This window comes from Stegostoma tigrinum, chromosome 10 (genome assembly GCF_030684315.1).
Source record: "Stegostoma tigrinum isolate sSteTig4 chromosome 10, sSteTig4.hap1, whole genome shotgun sequence".
Taxonomy (NCBI): Eukaryota; Metazoa; Chordata; class Chondrichthyes; order Orectolobiformes; family Stegostomatidae; genus Stegostoma; species Stegostoma tigrinum.
In genome coordinates this window covers 35972608-35991104 of record NC_081363.1, presented here as the reverse complement: position 1 = coordinate 35991104, position 18497 = coordinate 35972608, and the positions used below count along the sequence as shown (strand labels likewise).

At 42.0% G+C, this 18497-nt stretch overlaps 1 protein-coding gene across 4 annotated transcripts in view; it reads right to left on the bottom strand.

Annotated features, from left to right (window-relative positions):
- Positions 1-15109, bottom strand: part of klhdc2 (kelch domain containing 2) — a 30690-nt gene extending 15581 nt beyond the window's left edge. For 2 of the 4 annotated variants that reach the window (XM_048537666.2, XM_059649094.1), the window contains exons 1-4: positions 15021-15102; positions 14275-14478; positions 11737-11816; positions 8705-8822 (exon numbers count right to left, since the gene is read on the bottom strand). In XM_048537666.2, coding sequence (XP_048393623.1) covers positions 8705-8822; positions 11737-11816; positions 14275-14466 — 390 coding nt within the window. In that variant the 5' untranslated portion in view covers positions 14467-14478; positions 15021-15102. Of the gene's footprint in view, positions 1-4900; positions 4941-8704; positions 8823-11736; positions 11817-14274; positions 14479-15016 lie in introns of all 4 variants that reach the window. The other 2 variants (XM_048537665.1, XM_059649093.1) reach the window with 2 other exon arrangements.
- Between the last annotated feature and the right edge of the window lie 3388 nt (positions 15110-18497).

Here is an 18497-nt window from a genome sequence, read left to right as displayed (position 1 = left end):
ATGGGAACAACAGTCCCAAAAAGGAGCACACCCAGATAAATAGCCAATGACAACAAGCACGATAAAGAGACCAACATAATTTAAAGTTTGTGTACACAATGGACATGTGAGACTAACAAGAATAACAAAATGATAGTGTATGAGAACAGTTGTACATACAGCAGTTAACTCGAAATGTGCAATGGGTAAGCATGCTTCATTTTTGTATGAAAAGGGAGACGTTTAGGGTAGTATGCAATCCTACATTAATATGCCTCCTAGTATCAGAGATAATGGATTCTCCAGCATCTGCAGTTCCCAAGATAATAAAATGTGAGGCTGGATGAACACAGCAGGCCAAGCAGCATCTCAGGAGCACAAAAGCTGACGTTTCAGGCCTAGACCCGTCTAAGCCCGAAACGTCAGCTTTTGTGCTCCTGAGATGCTGCTTGGCCTGCTGTGTTCATCCAGCCTCACATTTTATTATCTTAATATGCCTCCTGGCTTGATTCAGTCATGGGACCTCTCCATAATATATCTACCCTACAACCAGTTCAATAAGGACAAAGTACCAATGGGACAATTGTCCTGACAGTGTGTAACAACAAGCTTACACATAGTGGCCGAACCCAATTCCTTCACTGAGGACGGCCTTCAGTACCTCAATGATGCACAATTTTAACCTGTTAAATCTCTTTTGAATCTTCACTGAATCATAGAGTCCCCAGAGTGCGGAAACAGGCCATTTGGCCACACAAGTCCATACCGACTCTTCAAACAGCATCCCACCAAGACTCACCTCACTACCCTATCCCTGTAACCCTGCATTTCCCATGACTTACTCACCTAACCTATACATCCTGGACACTATGGTCAATTTTGCATGGCCAATCCAACTAACCCACACACCTTTGGAGCGTGGGAGGAAGTTGACGCACCTGGAGGAAACCGAAGCACCTAGAGGAAACCCATGCAGACATAGGGAGAATACGCAAACTCCACACGATTGCCCGAGGCTGAACTGAACCTGGGTTCCTGGTGCTATGAGACAGCAATGTTAATTACTGAGCAATAGTGCCTCGCTGTAATAAAACAGATTAATGAATCTATTCCTTTTAGCACAGTGGCAGTGTCACATAACATGAAGGATAGTCTCTGCAATGTGAAGACAGGGTTTTGTCTCAAGGGCTGGGTGGTGGTGACTTCTGCTAATACCTTGGTGAACAGATGCACACATGCTTTAATGAGCGAGAACAAGGGTTATTCTTGTTGGTTTTTTAACCACCTGCTAGCTTGAACAGTAGTGATATTATCAAGACATTCTTGCTGATGGACACTGAAGCTCCCAACTAGAGTACATTTTGTGAACTTGCTTTTACCAGCCTAAGGGCAGGGGAATAGATGGCAATTATTAGGAGATCCCCTTCCCTTCTCTTTGGAATACTATGAGCAGGTTTGGGCCCTGCATTTCAGTTAAGATGTCTGGCATTGGAGGGTCTACACGAATGATCCTGGGGATGAAGGGCTTGTCATGTTAGGAGCAGTTGAGGACTCCGGGTCTATAGCCAATGGAGTTTACAAGAATGAGGGAAGGGATCGGATTGAAACTTACTGGATTGAAGCCTGGATACAGTGGACATGGTGAAGACATTTCCACTTGTTGAAGAGACTAGGAGCCAAGCGCACAGCCTCAGAGTGAAGGGGCAACCCTTTAGAAATGAGGAGGAGGAAGAATTTCTTCAACCGGAGAGTGGTAACTCTATGGAACTCACTGCTGCAGAGATCAAGTCACTGAATGTACTTAAAACAGAGACAGAAAGTAAGGGGACCAAGGGTTACAGGGAGAAGACAGGAGATTGGGGTTGAGAAACCATATTAGCTATGTTCGCATGACGGAGCAGACTTAATGGGCTAAATAGCCTAATTCTGCTCCTATATCTTATGGTCTTATAGACCCATGTTAGACTTGACATGAAACTTTGCGGAGTCAAGAATCAATGTTGAAAACTTTCAGTGACTTATTCTCTTGACTGTATACCACCATGCTGCCATCTCCAATGGGTTTTTTAGATGGTGGAACCAGGACATGTTCATGAATGGTGATCAAGGAGTCTGGTGCATTATAAAGTTTAGATCAGTGAGCATGACCACTTCAGACTCTTACTCAAATCATGCGCGAGCACTTTCCCATTTGGCTACAAGTCCAGAGATATTACAGAGAAGGATTTTGTGTTTTGTTCATTTCTGGCATATCATTTGATGTCAGATGGTCTGTCTGCTTTTATTTTCAAGTTTTTTTTTGCATTTTGATAACTATGAAAGCAAAAGTATCACAGTAAAAGGCAAAAATACCAGATTTACTTCTTAAACTTCTGTAATGCCAGTAACTCCATGATGAAAGATCCTTCCTTCCATAATGATCAATGAATCATATTACAACAATTTGTAGTATATCACTGCAAGGGAATGTTTCTAAGTAACTTAAAATATCTGAACAGAAAGAAACTAATAAGACACTTTCTTAAGTTAATAAAAGAAAGGTGTAGTAGTAGTAATTGTAATAATGTCAACAGATTAGCAACCTAGATACCCTGCCTAATGTTACAGAGATATGGGTTTGCAAGCTGCACTGATAGCTGATGAAATTTGAATTCAATGAAATCTGGAATTAAAACCTAACACTGGCTATGAAACCATTGTCAATTGTCATAAAAATACATCTGGTTCACTCATGCCCTTTAGGGTATGAAATCTGCCACCCTTTACTGGTTTGACCCAAATGTGTCTCCAGACCCGCAATTGACAAAATTATCGGATGTACAGAAACAAACACAAAGAAATTACAGAGAAGTGCAAACATCTTAGTAGTTATTATGGGGTACTTTAATTACATTAGCCCAGTCTATATTTAATTAAAAGCATTGAGCAGAAAAGTTCCTAGATTGTGTTCACAGAAATTTTCTACAGCAGTATCTGTTCAGTCCAACAAGAAAGGAGGCACTGCTACACATGGTTTCAGGATCAAGGTGGACAAAGTAGGTCAAGAGTCAGCGGGACAACACTGAGAGGGGAGCAACCATTCAAAAGATTTAGGTTGACATTGGAAAAGAACAAAGGATAACCTATAGTTAGAACAATTAACTGGGGGAGAGCTGACTTCAAGGGACAACAACAGGGCTGTGCAGCATAGACTAGAACCAACAAGAAAAGCTGCAGATGAACAATAAGCTACCTTCAAAGTACAGATGGTTTGACTATAGTTAGAGGATACTCCTCAAAAAAGGAAAGGTACGGTGAATGATCAAGAGCCCCTTAAAGAGAACGGAGACTGTGATAATTGTAAAGAAATAAAAGGCATGTTTATGACAGGAACCTGATAGAAAAGTTATATGAGAACAAAGCTGAATATAGAACAAGAGGTAAGAAAGTAAAAAAGTGTAGCAATATGGAATTTTTCTGTTAAAAAAAGACCAGCAGCTAGCCGGAAAATAGAGTCTACAATAAGCATTTAAACAGCATAAGGCTTTTAAATGTAGGAGCAGGACCAATTAGGGACTGAAAAAGGTTCTAATAGAGGAAGGTAGGGGGCAAGGCTGAGATGTTTCATATGTTTTTATAAAGGAACAAGCTGATGCCCATATCACAGTGACAGAGAAGAAACTTATTCAGTTGAAGAATTCTAAATTGATAAGGAGATAGTATTGGGTCGACTACTGGTACTTAATATTGATAAAGCATCGTGACTGGATGAAACACATTCACGAATACTGAAGAGGAAAACTGGCATTAATCTTTTACGTTTACCAGGGATTTTACCGGCAGTTCCACCCACTTCAGAGGTAGGTCATAACACATGAATTGGTTGATTAAAAAATATCTAGGCTCCAAAGATTACAAATATAATATCCTTGTTTAAAACAAAAAAGGGTTGTCAGGATAAGCTCAACAATTACAGGCTTGTCAGTTTAACTTCAATATGGGGGAAATTTCACCCAAATTACGGCAGAATTAATAGTTACATGGAAAGAAATGCGTTAATTAGGTAAAGTAGATTTCTTAAGAAAAAACTTGAGGGAAGCTAACTAAATTTCTGGAGTCTTTGAAGAGGCAGAGAGTTTTGAGGAGGTTCATGATTTTGATGTGGTGTACAAAGACTTCCAAAAGGTGTTTGATACAGTATCATCCATCAAAATGTGTGACATATGTTATAGATTATTGCACCAACATGGATACAAAAATAAACTGAGTGACATGAGTGTAAAATTGTCAGTTAGCAGATACTTTTTGGGCCGAAGAAAGGTTTGTAGTGGAGGTTGCCAGGGGTCTTAAGATCCTTGCTTTTCCAAATGTATTTTAATAATGTAGATCTTGGCGCTCTGGGTCAACTTCCAATTTTGAGCATGATATAAAATTTGAGAGAAATTAATTTTGGCAAAAGCAACATGAATAGACAGCATAAACTAAACAGCACTACACTAAAGGGTGAGCTCTGGTCAAGGGGCTTTGGTGTCTACGTACATAAATTGCTACAAGATCTGAGGACAAGTAGAATCTTCAGTTATTACAGCATATAGTATGCTGGGATTTATTATTCTGGCATAGGATATAGCACAGAGGTATGCTGAACTTGTACAACATAAAACACTAGCTAGAGCTCAGCTGGAGTAGTGTATACAGTTCTGGGCACCACAGTTTAGGAAGTGAGAAAGTACAGAATTAATTTGAGAACGGGTGCAAGGATGAGAAACTTTGGTTAGAGAGACAGATCAGAAAAGTTGGGGATTCTTTCCCTAGCAAGAAGACTCACAGCATGTTTGATAGAAGCTTTCAAAATTATGATGGATCTGAACAAAACACAGACAGAAACCTTCGGAACATAACATGTTAAAAACAAGTGCAATCTCAAAAAATCTCAGCTCACCATTTTACTTCGTGAGTAGTTTAGGTCTGGAATGTAGTGCCTGAAAAAATTGCAGAGACAGAAAGGCATTTGACAAGGTTTCGCATGGTAGACTGGTTAGTAAGGTTAGATCACATGGAATCTAGGAGCCAAGTGGATACAAAATTGGCTGGAAGAAAGGAGACGGAGGGTGGTGGTGGGAGGTTGTATTTCAGGCTGGAGGCCTGTGACCAGTGTTCCTCAAGGATTGGTGCTGGTTATACTACTTTTTGCCATTTTTACATATGATTTGTATGTGAATATGACAGATGTGGTTGGTGTCATCTGAAAACTAACAAAATTGGTGGTGTAGTGGACAGTAAAGAAAATTATCCAGAATACAATGGGGCCTTGATCAGATGGGCCAATGAGCCGAGGACTGGCAGATGGAAATTAATACAGGTAAATGCGAGATGTTGCATTTTGGCAAAGTAAACCAGAGCAGGACTTACACAGTTATTCACAGGATCCCTACAGTGCAGAAACCGGCCCTTTGACCCAACAAGTCCCAAGCAACTACTGGAAGTTCCCTTCAAATGAATTTAGATTTTACATTTCAAAAACAGATTGAGAGGCAGCCCAGTGGCTCAGTGGTTAACACTGCTGCCTCACAGCACCAGAGGCCTGGGTTCGATTCTACCCTTGAGCGACTGACCGTGTGGAGTTTGCACGTTCTCCCTATGTCTGTACGGATTTCCTCCCAAAGGATGTGTAGGCTAGGTGGACTGGCCATGCTAAATTGCTCAGTGTTCAGGGATGTGTAGATTAGATGGGTTATAGGGGAATGTCTTCATGGTCTTGAACAGCATTGTTGAACAGTGGGACTTAGGGGTGCAGGTGCGTAGTTCTTTGAAAGTGAAGTCGTAGGGTGGTGAAGGTGTTTGGTGCTTTCATTTGTTAGTGCACTGAATATAGGAGTTAGGGTATCATGTTGCACTTGTATAGGACATTGGTGAGGCCACTTTTAAAATACGGCATTCAGTTGAGGTTGGTTGGCTCGCCGAGCTGGTTTGTGTTTCGCAGATGTTTCATTACTTTGCTTGGTAACATCCTCAATGCAGCCTCTGATGAAGCGTCAGTGTATAAAATGAGACTTTCCTAGGCTCGTTACTCACTTCATCAGGAAGAAGGCTACACCTAGATTTGAACTCGGATCACAGAGTTCAGAAACCAGCGCACTCACCATTACACCACGGTAACCAGAGCATCAGAGGCCACACTGAGGATGTTACCAAGAATGGTTACGAAACGTCTGTGGAACAACAAACCAGCTCGGTGAGCCAACCAACCTCAACACCCACAACCCGAGCTACAGATCTACTCCAAAACCTTAGATATGTCATTCAATTCTGGTTGCCTGCTGTGGAAAGGTGCTGTTAAACTTGAGAGGGTGAAGATGAGATTTACAAGGAAGTTGTCAGGGCTGGAAGGTTTGGGCTCCAGGGAGAGACTGAATAGGCCAGGACTTCAATCCACTTGGAGGTGGTACAGCAGACACTATAGTGTCTTCTAAGATGTATCTGAACAGGTATATGGACGGGCAGGGAGCAAAGGGATACAGACCCTTAGAAAACAGATGATGGTTTAGACAGAAGATCTCAATTGGCGCAGGCTTGGAGGGCTGAAAGGCCTGTTCCTGTGCTGTAATTTTCTTTGTTCTTTGTGTGTTTGTGGATATGGTGCCAAATCAGCCAGCCACTTTGTCCTGAAAGCTTGTCAATTGATGTTGGAGTGCACGAATCAAAACAAGTGGCAGGTATTCCACTGCAACAATTTGTGCCATGTTAATGATGGACAGACTTTCAGTCATCACACGCATTACTTACTGCAGGATTTCTAGTCTCTGACCTGCTCTTGTAGGCACAAAATATAAATGGCCAGTCAGCTTCTGGTCAATGGTCAGCTCAGAATGTTGACAGTGGGTAATTCAGTCATGGCAATGCAACTAAATATGAAGGAATGATTATGAGATTGACTCTCATCAGGCACGGTCATTGCCTGCCACTTGTGTGGCACTAATAAATTTGTCACTTGTCCGCTTAAGCCTAGGTACTGTACGGGTCTTTCTGCATTTTGATATAGACTGCTTCACTATCTGATGAGTCATAAATTGTACTGAGTATTGGTTTGCTGATAATTGCACATTGCCACTTCTGACCTTAAGATAGAAGAAATGTCATTCATGTAGCAGCTGCTGACTTCCAGCATACGTCACTACCGAGAATTCCGGCAGTTAGCTCCTGATGTTGAGATCTGACCTCCAACCTCAAACAACCACAGCCATTTTTGAGTGTGCTTGGTATGACTCCAATCAACAGACAGCTCCCCATTCCCTGACTGTAACTGACTCAGTTTTGCATGACCTCCAATGCCAAACTCTGTCAAATATGGTTAATGCTCGGCAGCAGCCATTTGATGTCAAGGACCCCTGTGGAGTTCAGCTGTTTTGTACAGGTTTGAAACAAGTTTCGAGAGCTGTATGCCCCAACAGAATTCAAACTGAGCATCAGAGAACAGGTTATTGGTATGCAAGTGCTGTTTGATCATTGAGCAAGTAGTGCTGCTCCATCACCGAGAACAGACTGATGGCCAGATGGGTGTGTCCCGCTTTTCAAGGGCAGGACATATCTGGGCCATTTTCAACACTGTCGGGTAGGTGTCAGTGTTGTAGCTTTTAGGCAAAGCAGATGTAGCACTGGTGAAGTCAGGCCATGAGGGTGTAGACAGTCTGAAAACAATTCCGTTATTGACTGTTCAAAGAACATTCATTGATGCCCTGTTCGGAGTCTATCCTATGGATGGCAATGCAACACAAGACAATGGAGCGTATTCTCAAGGTAAATATGGACTTGGTTTCCACAATGACCTCACAATTTTTACTCCTGAGCAGACGCATTACCAGCAGGTAGACTGTTGAGGTTGAGATCAAGTGTGCTTTTGACTCTTGCTGGTTCTTCCACCAGCTGGTCACAGACTCAGTTTAGTGGCTAATCCGTTAGGACTTGACCAATTTTGGGAGAGGAATTTGCAGGGTCAACGGGGTTGCTGTTGTTGTTACCAGTGCTTAGGTCATGGCCCAGTTATAATCAGGAATGCATTAGAGATAAGAATTAAAGGAGCACAACTGTCTCAGCAGTTTGTGGGGCTTCAGGAGATCGCAGAGAAAAGTTTGGCAAGAATCAATTTTAGAAAGGATGACGAGAACTTTAAAATTAAGACATTGCTTGATCAGTAGCCAAGGTAGATCAGTGAAAACCACGTCGATAAGGGAAATAAAACTTGCTGTGAGTTAAGACAAGGACAACAGAATTTTTGAAAACTTCAAGTGCAAAAAACATCAGAGGGCACATGACACCAGGGTATTAGTCCAACAGGTTTATTTGCAATCAAGTTTTTGGAGCGCTGCTCCTTCGTCATTTCACCTGACAAAGGAACAGCGGTCCAAAAACTTGATTTCAAATAAACCTGTTGGACTATGACCTGGTGTCATGTGACTTCTGACTTTGTTCAACCCAGTCCAACACCAGCACCTTCACATCAAGTGTAAGGCAGGTAGTCTGGGACATCAGCCAGGACTGCTGTAGAAAAGTTAAATCAAGAGATAGTTAAGGCCTGGATGAAGACTACTGCCAATGAAAGGGATGGAATTAAATCAAAATTAACAATGGTTTTATAAATATCTGCGTTTAAGCATTTGTCAAATCAGTATCCAAAAGAAAAAACATAATCTAACAACGTTACGGTTATCTATATTAGGATTTCTGCTCAACAGTCCAAAGCTGTTACCTCATTAGTGTTCCCTCTTACATGATGCCCTCCAAACAGATATAGTACTCCATCCACACAAGCAGCACAACTCCCTGACATGGACTGAGGAACATCACCTTCTGTGTACTTCTTCTTCCTGTAAGAATTTAATAATTTTTTCTGAAAATAGTTAGTTTTTAAAATAGTTTATTAAAACAGATGCTGCCAAATCTTAACCATTTTTATTCTTTACTGTCTAGACTGTCTCATTGTCTGCTGAAGGTCATGCAGCCTTTTTCCACTTCTTCCTATACCTCTCTTATGAAGTTTCTCACAAATGTCCATGTCTGTGAAACCAGCTACCTCTTCACATGCTGTTCTTCTTCAACTATGAAATGGCACAAAACAAAGGCCCAATGCGATATTTACCTGACTTCTTTTCCCCATGGTGCTAATCACAATCATTGTGAAAATGTTTCAACCCTACAATGTCTACTTTCTCCAGCACTATTTAAGAAATTACTGAAAATTCAGCTGACTGATTTCAGTTAATAAAGTTTGGGAAAGGGAAGACTAAAAGTGGCTTTACTGGTTATATCTATAGTGTTTGGGTGAAAAGTTCACATACACACTTCAAAAGCTGAGTAATTTTGGGGTTGGCTGTTATATGTGGTATAGCCATTTTTTGTAGTTCACCACACAGTGTCCGAAAGAATGAACTGTCTACTTTACCGCATAGTGGAACCTCCCTAAACGCAATGACCCGAAATGCTTGCAAATTGCAAAATAACAGTGGTAGTTATGATAGGGAAGAAAACAAAAAAAGTTGGTCTGGTGCATAATAGTCTCTGCCTAAACCTAGTGATTCCTGTAAGTAGGGTAAATACAATGAAACATCTTAATAACTAACATTTTATTTGTAAAACAGCACCAAAAATCAAATATAAGTTGGTAGGGTGAATGGTGTGTGGTGTTATTTGGAGCTGGTTAAATGTAAGCTCCTTGCAGTATGATCCTGTAATTAACCTTTTGACAGGAAACCACATCCACTAATTTGAAACTAGAATTTCTGAACAATCAATGATCTTTGTAAGACTTCAATGCTTAGGGAACTAGCACTGTGATTGCCATTCTAATATTACCCTCCAACTGTCACTCCTTTCTTCGACTGCTACACTCACATTTCTTTCTCGATGCTATGAGTCACTTCACAAAATGAAAGAGGCAGATTTTAAATACGACCAGTTTCATCACCAGATGAGAAGAGACCTCCTCTATTTATTTTTTCCTATGTTTCTAATCAACCTGTTAAGAGATGTTATTACACACCCTGGAGCAGGTGGGACTTGAAACCAGGCCTCCTGGTCCAGGCATAGGGATACTGCCACTATGCCACAAGAGGGCCCTAAATGTTGCCAAAGTATTGTTTTAATTGAACCTTTTTTTTCCTCATTAATCTGTTCAGCATTCCCTTTTTACGCCCACGCACCTCTGGAACCGGTGGTACTTGGACACAGGTTTCTTTTTGGGACCCTACCACTGCACATAAGAGGACTGCAAGACTGTCTCTATTGGCAGTACAAAACTTGTATTCCTCAGTGACCTACTCTCTGATACAAGAGCAGTAGTGAAGCAACAGACAATTCCAAAGAATTCAGCTGCATTCATTACTCCTTTCCAGACCTCACGGTTGGACGCAAATAATATTTACGCCATACATGTTTACACCAAACAGAAGGAACCCTGCTAACTGACACTCTTCTTCTATGATTGAGGCACACAACCTCAAATTTGATTGGTGGGGTAGCCAGAAACATGCAACAAATGGAACAATGTCCTTACTAACAATTTCCATAGAAAAACTGAGAAGCTGGCAAATGTATACAGGTAGTCATAATCACTCCACTACCCACCCATGCTGTGTAGGCAGTCAGCTCATTTCATGTGAGTTGCTGCTCATGATGAAATTTGCTGGAGAGTGCTTGGTGAAGTAGAGTGGAGGAAAACAACTTCTTGATAATCTAATGAGAACAGACATTTTGTTTTAAGATTTTGTTTGTAGGACAGCAACTAACAACATTAGTTAGCTATCAAGCTTTATTAGCATGCCAGAAATTGTTACATTTACTTCTGAGATCCTAAACTGTTACCCTACCCAAGTCTGTGTGGTATCATATTGGGCAGAGTTTAATGGCACTCTCAGCATTAATACTTTCATATCCTTTTACTACTACAAGTGGCCTTGACAAGTGTTATATTTGACTCAGTCAATGATCATCCATGATCAGTAGCACTGCACAACTAAAAGGAAATGTGAACAAGGCATACTGTATAAAATTTCTGTGAGAGCTGACGAAAGTTTTGAGAAGGTAGCTGCCCTGGTAATGGCTGTGCAAAGTGACAAGCAGCAGAATGATGTGACTGGGGACTTGCCAGTGGGATTGCTTGACACCATTTTGGTGACAACTGTTATGAATCTAGAGTGATTTATTCAGCAACAGCAAGTGTAAAAACTCCCATAAAACAGATAAGCTGCTAATCCTAATGTGAAGGAATGTAGATTGTGTTGATGAGCTTCACACTTTACACCGATGTTATCATAAAATGTAATCCAGTCAGTGCAGTGCTTGGTCACAGCAAGTGAGATTTTGAGAGGGAACTGACCATGACAGTAAGTGATCTCACTTAGTGGCAAAGTAGAGTTGGATATCAAGCCAAAAAGGATCACAAGACATTATCATTCTTGTAAAAGGTTGTGTAATGTCATATTTACCCAAGTGCATCAAATCACAACAATCCATTCATGTGAATTACTTAGGGATAGCAAGGTGTAGAGCTGGATGAACACATCAGGCCAAGCAGCATCTTAGGAGCACGACAGCTGACGTTTCAGGCCGAGACCCTTCATTCTAAGTTGCTGCTTGGCCTGCTGTGCTCATCCAGCTCTACACCTTGTTATCTCGGATTCTCCAGCATCTGCAGTTCCTGTTCTCTCTGATGTGAATTATTTAGTTTCTTTTTAGTGTCAAAGTGCCAAATGTGCTTAAGAGGAAAAAACATACTACACATACCATCTTCCAGTTTCCATGCTGTAGATCCAAAGTTCTTCTCTTGGCAAGTAGAAATCGTTGTAGCCTTGAACTGCAGCATTCTGTAAAACAAAAGTAAAACAATTCTTAAAAATGAATAAGACAACAGTGAAACGAAGTAATGAAATCACATCTTCTACTGTGGTTTTACGGTGCTAATCTAGTGTGATAAAATTTTGACCTTTTGATTTTTACTTTACGCCAAGCAAAAGAAACAAAAGAACCACAATAAAAGTTGATCTTTCATAGAATCCTTACAATGTGGAAACAGGCAGTTCGGCTCATCAAATCCCACATCAACTGTCTGAACAGCATCAGATCCAGACCTAACTCCTTCACCCTATCCCTGTAACCTGCATTATCTATGGCTAATCCACCTAGCCTGCACATCCCTAGCCACTGCGGCAAATTTAGCATGGCCAATCCACCTAACCCGCACATATCTGGACTATGGAACTAAGCTCGATCACCTGGAGGAAACCCATACGATATGGACAGAATGTGCAAATTCCACACAAAGTTGCCAGAGGGTAGGACTGAACCCTGGTTCCTGGCACGTGAGGCAGCAGTGCTAATCACTGAGTGACCATGCCGCTTTCTCGGCGCCTTTTCTGTCGGTGTAAACTATATCCACCATTCTGTGCTATTACCCTGATGTACTTAGGTAAATTATGATTTGTCTGGTTACCCTGCAATACAATGATGTTCGCTGTATTTTGGTACATGTGACAGTAATAAATCAAATCAGGAAAGACAATCTAAACTTTTGGAATCCCTGCTACATGGATTTTAAGACAGTGTTTAATAAAGCATGACATTAAATTCTGGTTAACAAAATTGAAACTCTCAGAATCGGACGGTCAGTGTCAGCTTGGATAAAAATATAGCTTAAGGTCAGAAAGCAACAAGCGGTGGCAAATGGATGCTTTTCCCACTGGAGGTTAGCAGACAGTGGTTTTACCCAAAGGTCAGTTCTCGGGCCACTGCTTTTTTAAAAAAATTGTACATAAAGGACCTGTATACTGGAATGCAGAGTAAAATTTCAAAATCTGTTATGATACTAAATGAGAATTATGATAAACAGTGAGAATGATACCATTCAAGTACAACAGGAAATAGACAGACAAGCAAAATGGGCTGATGCACTTTGCTATAGAGAAGAAAGAAAGAAAGCATTTGGGAAAAGGGAAAGCAAAAGGCAATATTTACTCAATTCTAGAGAGAGTTTATGGGAACAAATGTCACGGGGTCATGAATAAAGATCTTTAAAGTCGGCAGTGTACATTGGGAAATTAGTTAACAAAGCACATTGGAACTCAGGTTTTGTAAGTAGAGGCACTGAATTGAAAAGCAGAAGAGTAACTCATCTGTTATGCTCTAGTTAGGCCAAAGTACAACATTGCATCAAGTTCTTGCATTGGACTTTAATAAACCTCCAGTGTGAAGGTAATGAGAGGCATGGACAGAGTCGATAGCCAGAGACTTTTCCACAGGGCAGGATTGACTGCCATGAGGGGTCATAGTTTTAAGGTGTTAGGAGGAAGGTATAGAGGAGATGTCAGAGGGAGGTTATTCACACAGAGAGTTGTGAGCGCATGGAATACTTTGCCAGTGGTGGTCGTGGAAGCGGAGTCATTAGTGACATTTAAGCCACTGCTGGACATGCACATGGACAGCAGTGAATCGAGGGGAGTGTAGGTTAGGTTATTTTATTTTTGGATTCGGATTATTCCACGGCACAACATCATGGGCCGACGGGCTGTACTGTGCTGTACTTCTCTATGTTCTATGTTCTAATAAGGTCATGAAGGTCTTTGAAAGGGTGATTTACCATAATAGCTCAAGAATGAGGAAATTTAGCTACAAGCTTTGGTCAGAAAAGTTGGAGCTTTTTTCCTTGGAGCAAAGGAGATGAGCAGACATAAGATAAAATGTAGAAAATTATGAGGTTAAGATAAAGACAAAAAAAATCTCATCAGTCGATGATAAAAGGACGAGAGGACACAGATTATGGTTTTGGACAAAGCAGACCGGGAATTGTAAGGAAGTTTCTTTAAACAAAGCAAATGGTAATGACCTTCAACCTGTCACCTACATAGGCCATGGAAGCAGAGATGATCTATGACTCCCAAAGAAAAGTGCATAGGCACAAGTAAAATAAACTTGCTGGCCTATGGGATAGTGACAAAATGGGACTGTCTGAATTACCCTAGAGGCCCTATACAGACATCATGGGTTGAAAAGATAATAAAATGTGAGGCTGGATGAACACAGCAGGCCAAGCAGCATCTCAGGAGCACAAAAGCTGACGTTTTGGGCCTAGACCTGGGTTGAAAAGTCCTGTTTTGCACTGTCATTACTCTTATTGTCAAGGACTCCCTGAAGATGTATTTTTCTATACACCAAGGGCTTAAAGGCAGTAATCATTTACTGTTGAGTTCTCCAATGGAAACAGAACATTGCACTTACATAAATTCATAAAATTTACACGATTAACTCATGTAATTTGTACTAGCTTACCTTGTAACCACCCAAGATATACATATAACTTCCACATGTTACAGCTACATGGCCACTACGTTCTTCTGGTACCAAATCATAAAAAGTTGAGAGTGGCATCCTATTCTGGTGATAATCAAGAGCATTTTCTTCTTCTTCCTCCTCATTTACCACGTGTAGACCCTCGTTCAAATCTTCATTTTCATTTGCCATGTTTCACAATTTCTACACAAAAACAGCCAACATTTGACTCCAATATAACTATCCAACTGGCTCCAAATGAGCTTTCAGTAAATGGGAAAAAAAGTCACAAAGTTTATTGCAACCTGAGAGGCAGAATGCCAAAAACAGCTGCAATTAAAAAAAAGACTGATAACTGAACAATCAAATAACTATACCCTCAACTAGTATATATTGTTACATTTAGGCATCAGGGTATAAAGTCCATTCACATATTGGAGATGATTAAGTAGTCTGTGTAGGGAGGGTGAGATCCGCGCGAATCAAACACACATTCCCCGAATAAAAGCAAAACGCTGCGGATGCTGCAAATCTGAACAAACACACATCCCCTGCACAGACCCAGAATTTCAAACTAACAGAAGGGCCTGGGGCCCACACACTGTGGCATCCCCAACGAACAGCCGCTTCTAGTCAAGGTTAAGCCAGCAAAAGGGACCCACAGGCCTCTACACAAACTGCCGGGCTCCCCGCAGAAGAAAGGGCTCCTCCCCCGCCCAATACTCCGCACCCCTCCGTGTACCTACGACCGCATTCCCGCTGCCTGCCGCTTGTTTACAAACTCCGACAGGGACCCGGGATGTCGGAAGTGGCACCGGAGATTTCCGGTCGATCGACGGACCAGGTCACATGATGACGCGCAGGGGCGGGGCCGAAGGCGAAGCAGCGAGAGAAGAAAACGCTCATAAGGAGTCATCTCGACTGGAAGCGTTAGCTTGCTTTCTGCACCCGCTGTGATCTCCAGCAATTTATTTTTCTCTCCTCGACAAAAACAGAAGTTTGTTTGGAACAGGCTCAGCAGCTCTGACAGAACCTACGAAGAGAAAATCAGAGTTTAACGTTTTGGGTCCGCTGACCCCTTCCTCAGAACTGGGGGCACCTAGGAAAATGTCGGTTTACATGCAGAAGATTGGGTGGGTGAAGGCGGTCACGGGTAAAAAGATGGGTAGCATAGAGCCCTAAGAGAGAAAGAGCAGTCGGATCCGTCAAAGGACTTGGTAAGGATCTGGTTGGGAGGGTGAATAACTGTTAACAGGGACTATTAGTGGCTGACAATAGATTGCCTGCCATTACGTACTGTGTGATAACAATGCTTGCTAGGGCATGTTCAGGCTCTAAAAGGCCCCTGAAACTCGATATTGAATCCAGACGGTCGAACGGTCCCCAAGTGGAAAATGAGGTGTTGTTTTTCCAGCTTGCACTCAGCTTCACTGGAACACTGCAGCACGCATGAGACAGAGATGTTAGCCAAGGAACAGGGCAGTGTGTTAAAGTGGCAGGCAACTGGAAACCCCCCACAGCACCTTCCCCTGCAATCGCTGAAAGTGTAACACCTGTTCATTTACTTCCTGCATCCCCAGTATCCAAGGACCCAATCATACCTTGCAGATGAAGCAGCACCTTACCTGCCCTTCTCAATCTAGTCTACTGCATTCACTGCTGACAACGTGGTCTCCTCTACATCACAGAAATGAAGAACAGACAGGTATTCTGCGAAGCAGTCACCCCATGTTCTGTCTCTAAAAAAGACCCTGAGCTTCCAGGTCCCTGCCACTTTAACACACTACTCTATACCCTGGCCAACATCTGTGTCTCACCTTGCTGCAGTGTTTCAACAAAGCTCAGCACAAGCTGTAAGAACAACATCTCGTTTTCTACTTGGGGACCCTGAAGCCCTTCGCACTCTGTATTGAGTTTAATAATTTTAAGGCCCAAATTCTCCCATAACCACACACCAGGCCTTGTTATCACATAGCAACTAATAACATAGTGTGTAATGGCAGACTAACAGTCCTCCATTAAGAACTATTTACCCTCCCAGCCAGATCATTATCAACGCTTTTGTCATGCAAATAAAAACCGCAAGAACTGCAGAAGCTGTAAATCAGGAACAAAAACAAAGTTGCTGGAAAAGTTCAGCAGGTCTGCCAGCATCCATGAAGGAGAAAACACAGTTAATGTTTTGCGTCCGGTGACACTTTTCAGTTCTGACTGGGTGACTGGTTTACAGACAGAACATAGGTATTCTGAAAAATTGCTGAACATCCAGTTACCTGCCACTTCATCATACCACATTCTCTGGTCAAGAATAGTGGCTCACAGAGATAGTAGGAACTGCTCTGGAGGGAGGAGGGTCATGCCTGCTCCAGTAAGACTCAGTGCGAGCTAGAAGAATAGTAACAAAAACAAAGTTGCTTGAAAAGTTCAGCAGGTCTGGCAGCATCTGTGGAAGAGGAAATACAGTTAACGTTTCACGATCGGTGACCCTCAGAATAGTATCTCGTTTTGCATTTCGGCACCCTACAGCCTTCAGGACACAATACTGAATTAAGTAATTTTAGAACCTGAACACCACTATGTCTTTTACTTATCCTCACACCCCAGACATGGGCTACTTCCAGTATAGCAAACTCAGTTGTAATACCCTTGCCGGTCTTTTTCTCTCTATGGATTTTGTCTCCAACTATCCATTTACTCCAAGTTTCAGGTATGTTGGCCTTCATAGCAATGAGTACAGGAACAAGAATATCTAGCTCCAATTATACAAGGGCCTCATGAGACAACACCTGGAATATTGAGTGCAGTTTTGGTTTCCTTATCAGGGGAAGGGAGTTCTTGGTATAGAGGGAGTGCAACAAAGGTTTACCAGCCTGATTGCTGGGATGCAGGACTGACATGAGAAGTTGAATCAGTTATAGAATCATAGAATCCCTACAGTGCAAAAACAGGCCATTCAGCCAATTCAATCTGCAACAAACCTCTGAAGAGCATCCCACCCAGCGCCCTATTCCTGTAACCCTACATTTACCACGGCTAATCCACCTACGTTGCATATCCCTGGGCACTATAAACAATTTAGTATCATCAATCCACCTTGCCTGCACTTTTTTTTTATTGTCGGCAGAAGCCAGAGCACTCACGAAACCCAAGCAGATGCAGGCAGAATGTGCAAACTCCCTAGTCACGAAGAGTTAAATCAAAGCTGGGTCCCTGGTGCTGTGAGGAGACATTGCTAACCACCGAGCCATTGTGCTGCCAAACTTGCAAACCATGCTGGTTAGAACTATATTTGCTGGAGCCCAGAGGAATGAAGATGGAATCTCCTAGAAATCTATAAAATTCAAACAGGACTACATAGGGTGGATTCAGGAAGGATGTTCCCAATGGCAAGGAAGTCCAGAACTGAAGATCACAGTCTAAGGATATGGGTAAACCATTTAGGACTGAGGGGAGAAGAAATTTCTTAGTTCAAAGTGCAATGGATTCTCCGCTGTTGAAAGTTTTCAAGAAGGTAGATATAGTTCTCAGGGTTAAAGGGATCAATGGGGAGAAAGTGGGAAAAGGCATTTAAGTGGTCATTGGATAAACATATGGATGATAATGGAATAGTGTAGGTTAGATAGGCTTCAGATTGGTTTCACAGGTCGGCGCAACATCGAGGGCCGAAGGGCCTGTAATGTTCTATGTTCTAACGGTACTAAGTTGGACAAGCAGCCACAATCATACTGGATGGCAGTTACTCCTGCTTCAGTTTTCTGTTGACGAAAGGAAGGAAAGAAGATAGATTTCCCTTTCTATAGTGCCTTTTACAACTTCAGGAGGAAGTACTCCAGTGACAAAGAAATACTTTTGAAAAATAGGAAACTCAGGAGTCAACTGCACGGTAAAGTCTTACAAGCATTATAAGATAGCCTCTGAGGAGCATTAAAGTCAATGTTTCAGGCTGAAACCTTCTGTCAGGACTGGGAATGGAGAGGGGTGCCCAGAAGTGAAAAGAAGAGGGGTGGGGCTGGGCTAAGAGTCAGTGGAATGGTGATAGGTGGATGTAGGTAGGTTATTGTGTTTGGTCAGTGTGAAGGGTGGACTGGACAGGTGAGGAGGAAGATGGACAGGTTAGGTCAACTCAAGGAGATGAGGAAGGGGAGAGCTGGGCATGAGATGAGGACATTCCAGATATCCTCCTACTTTAGGGACTGGAATTACCCCTCCTCTGTAATTATGGA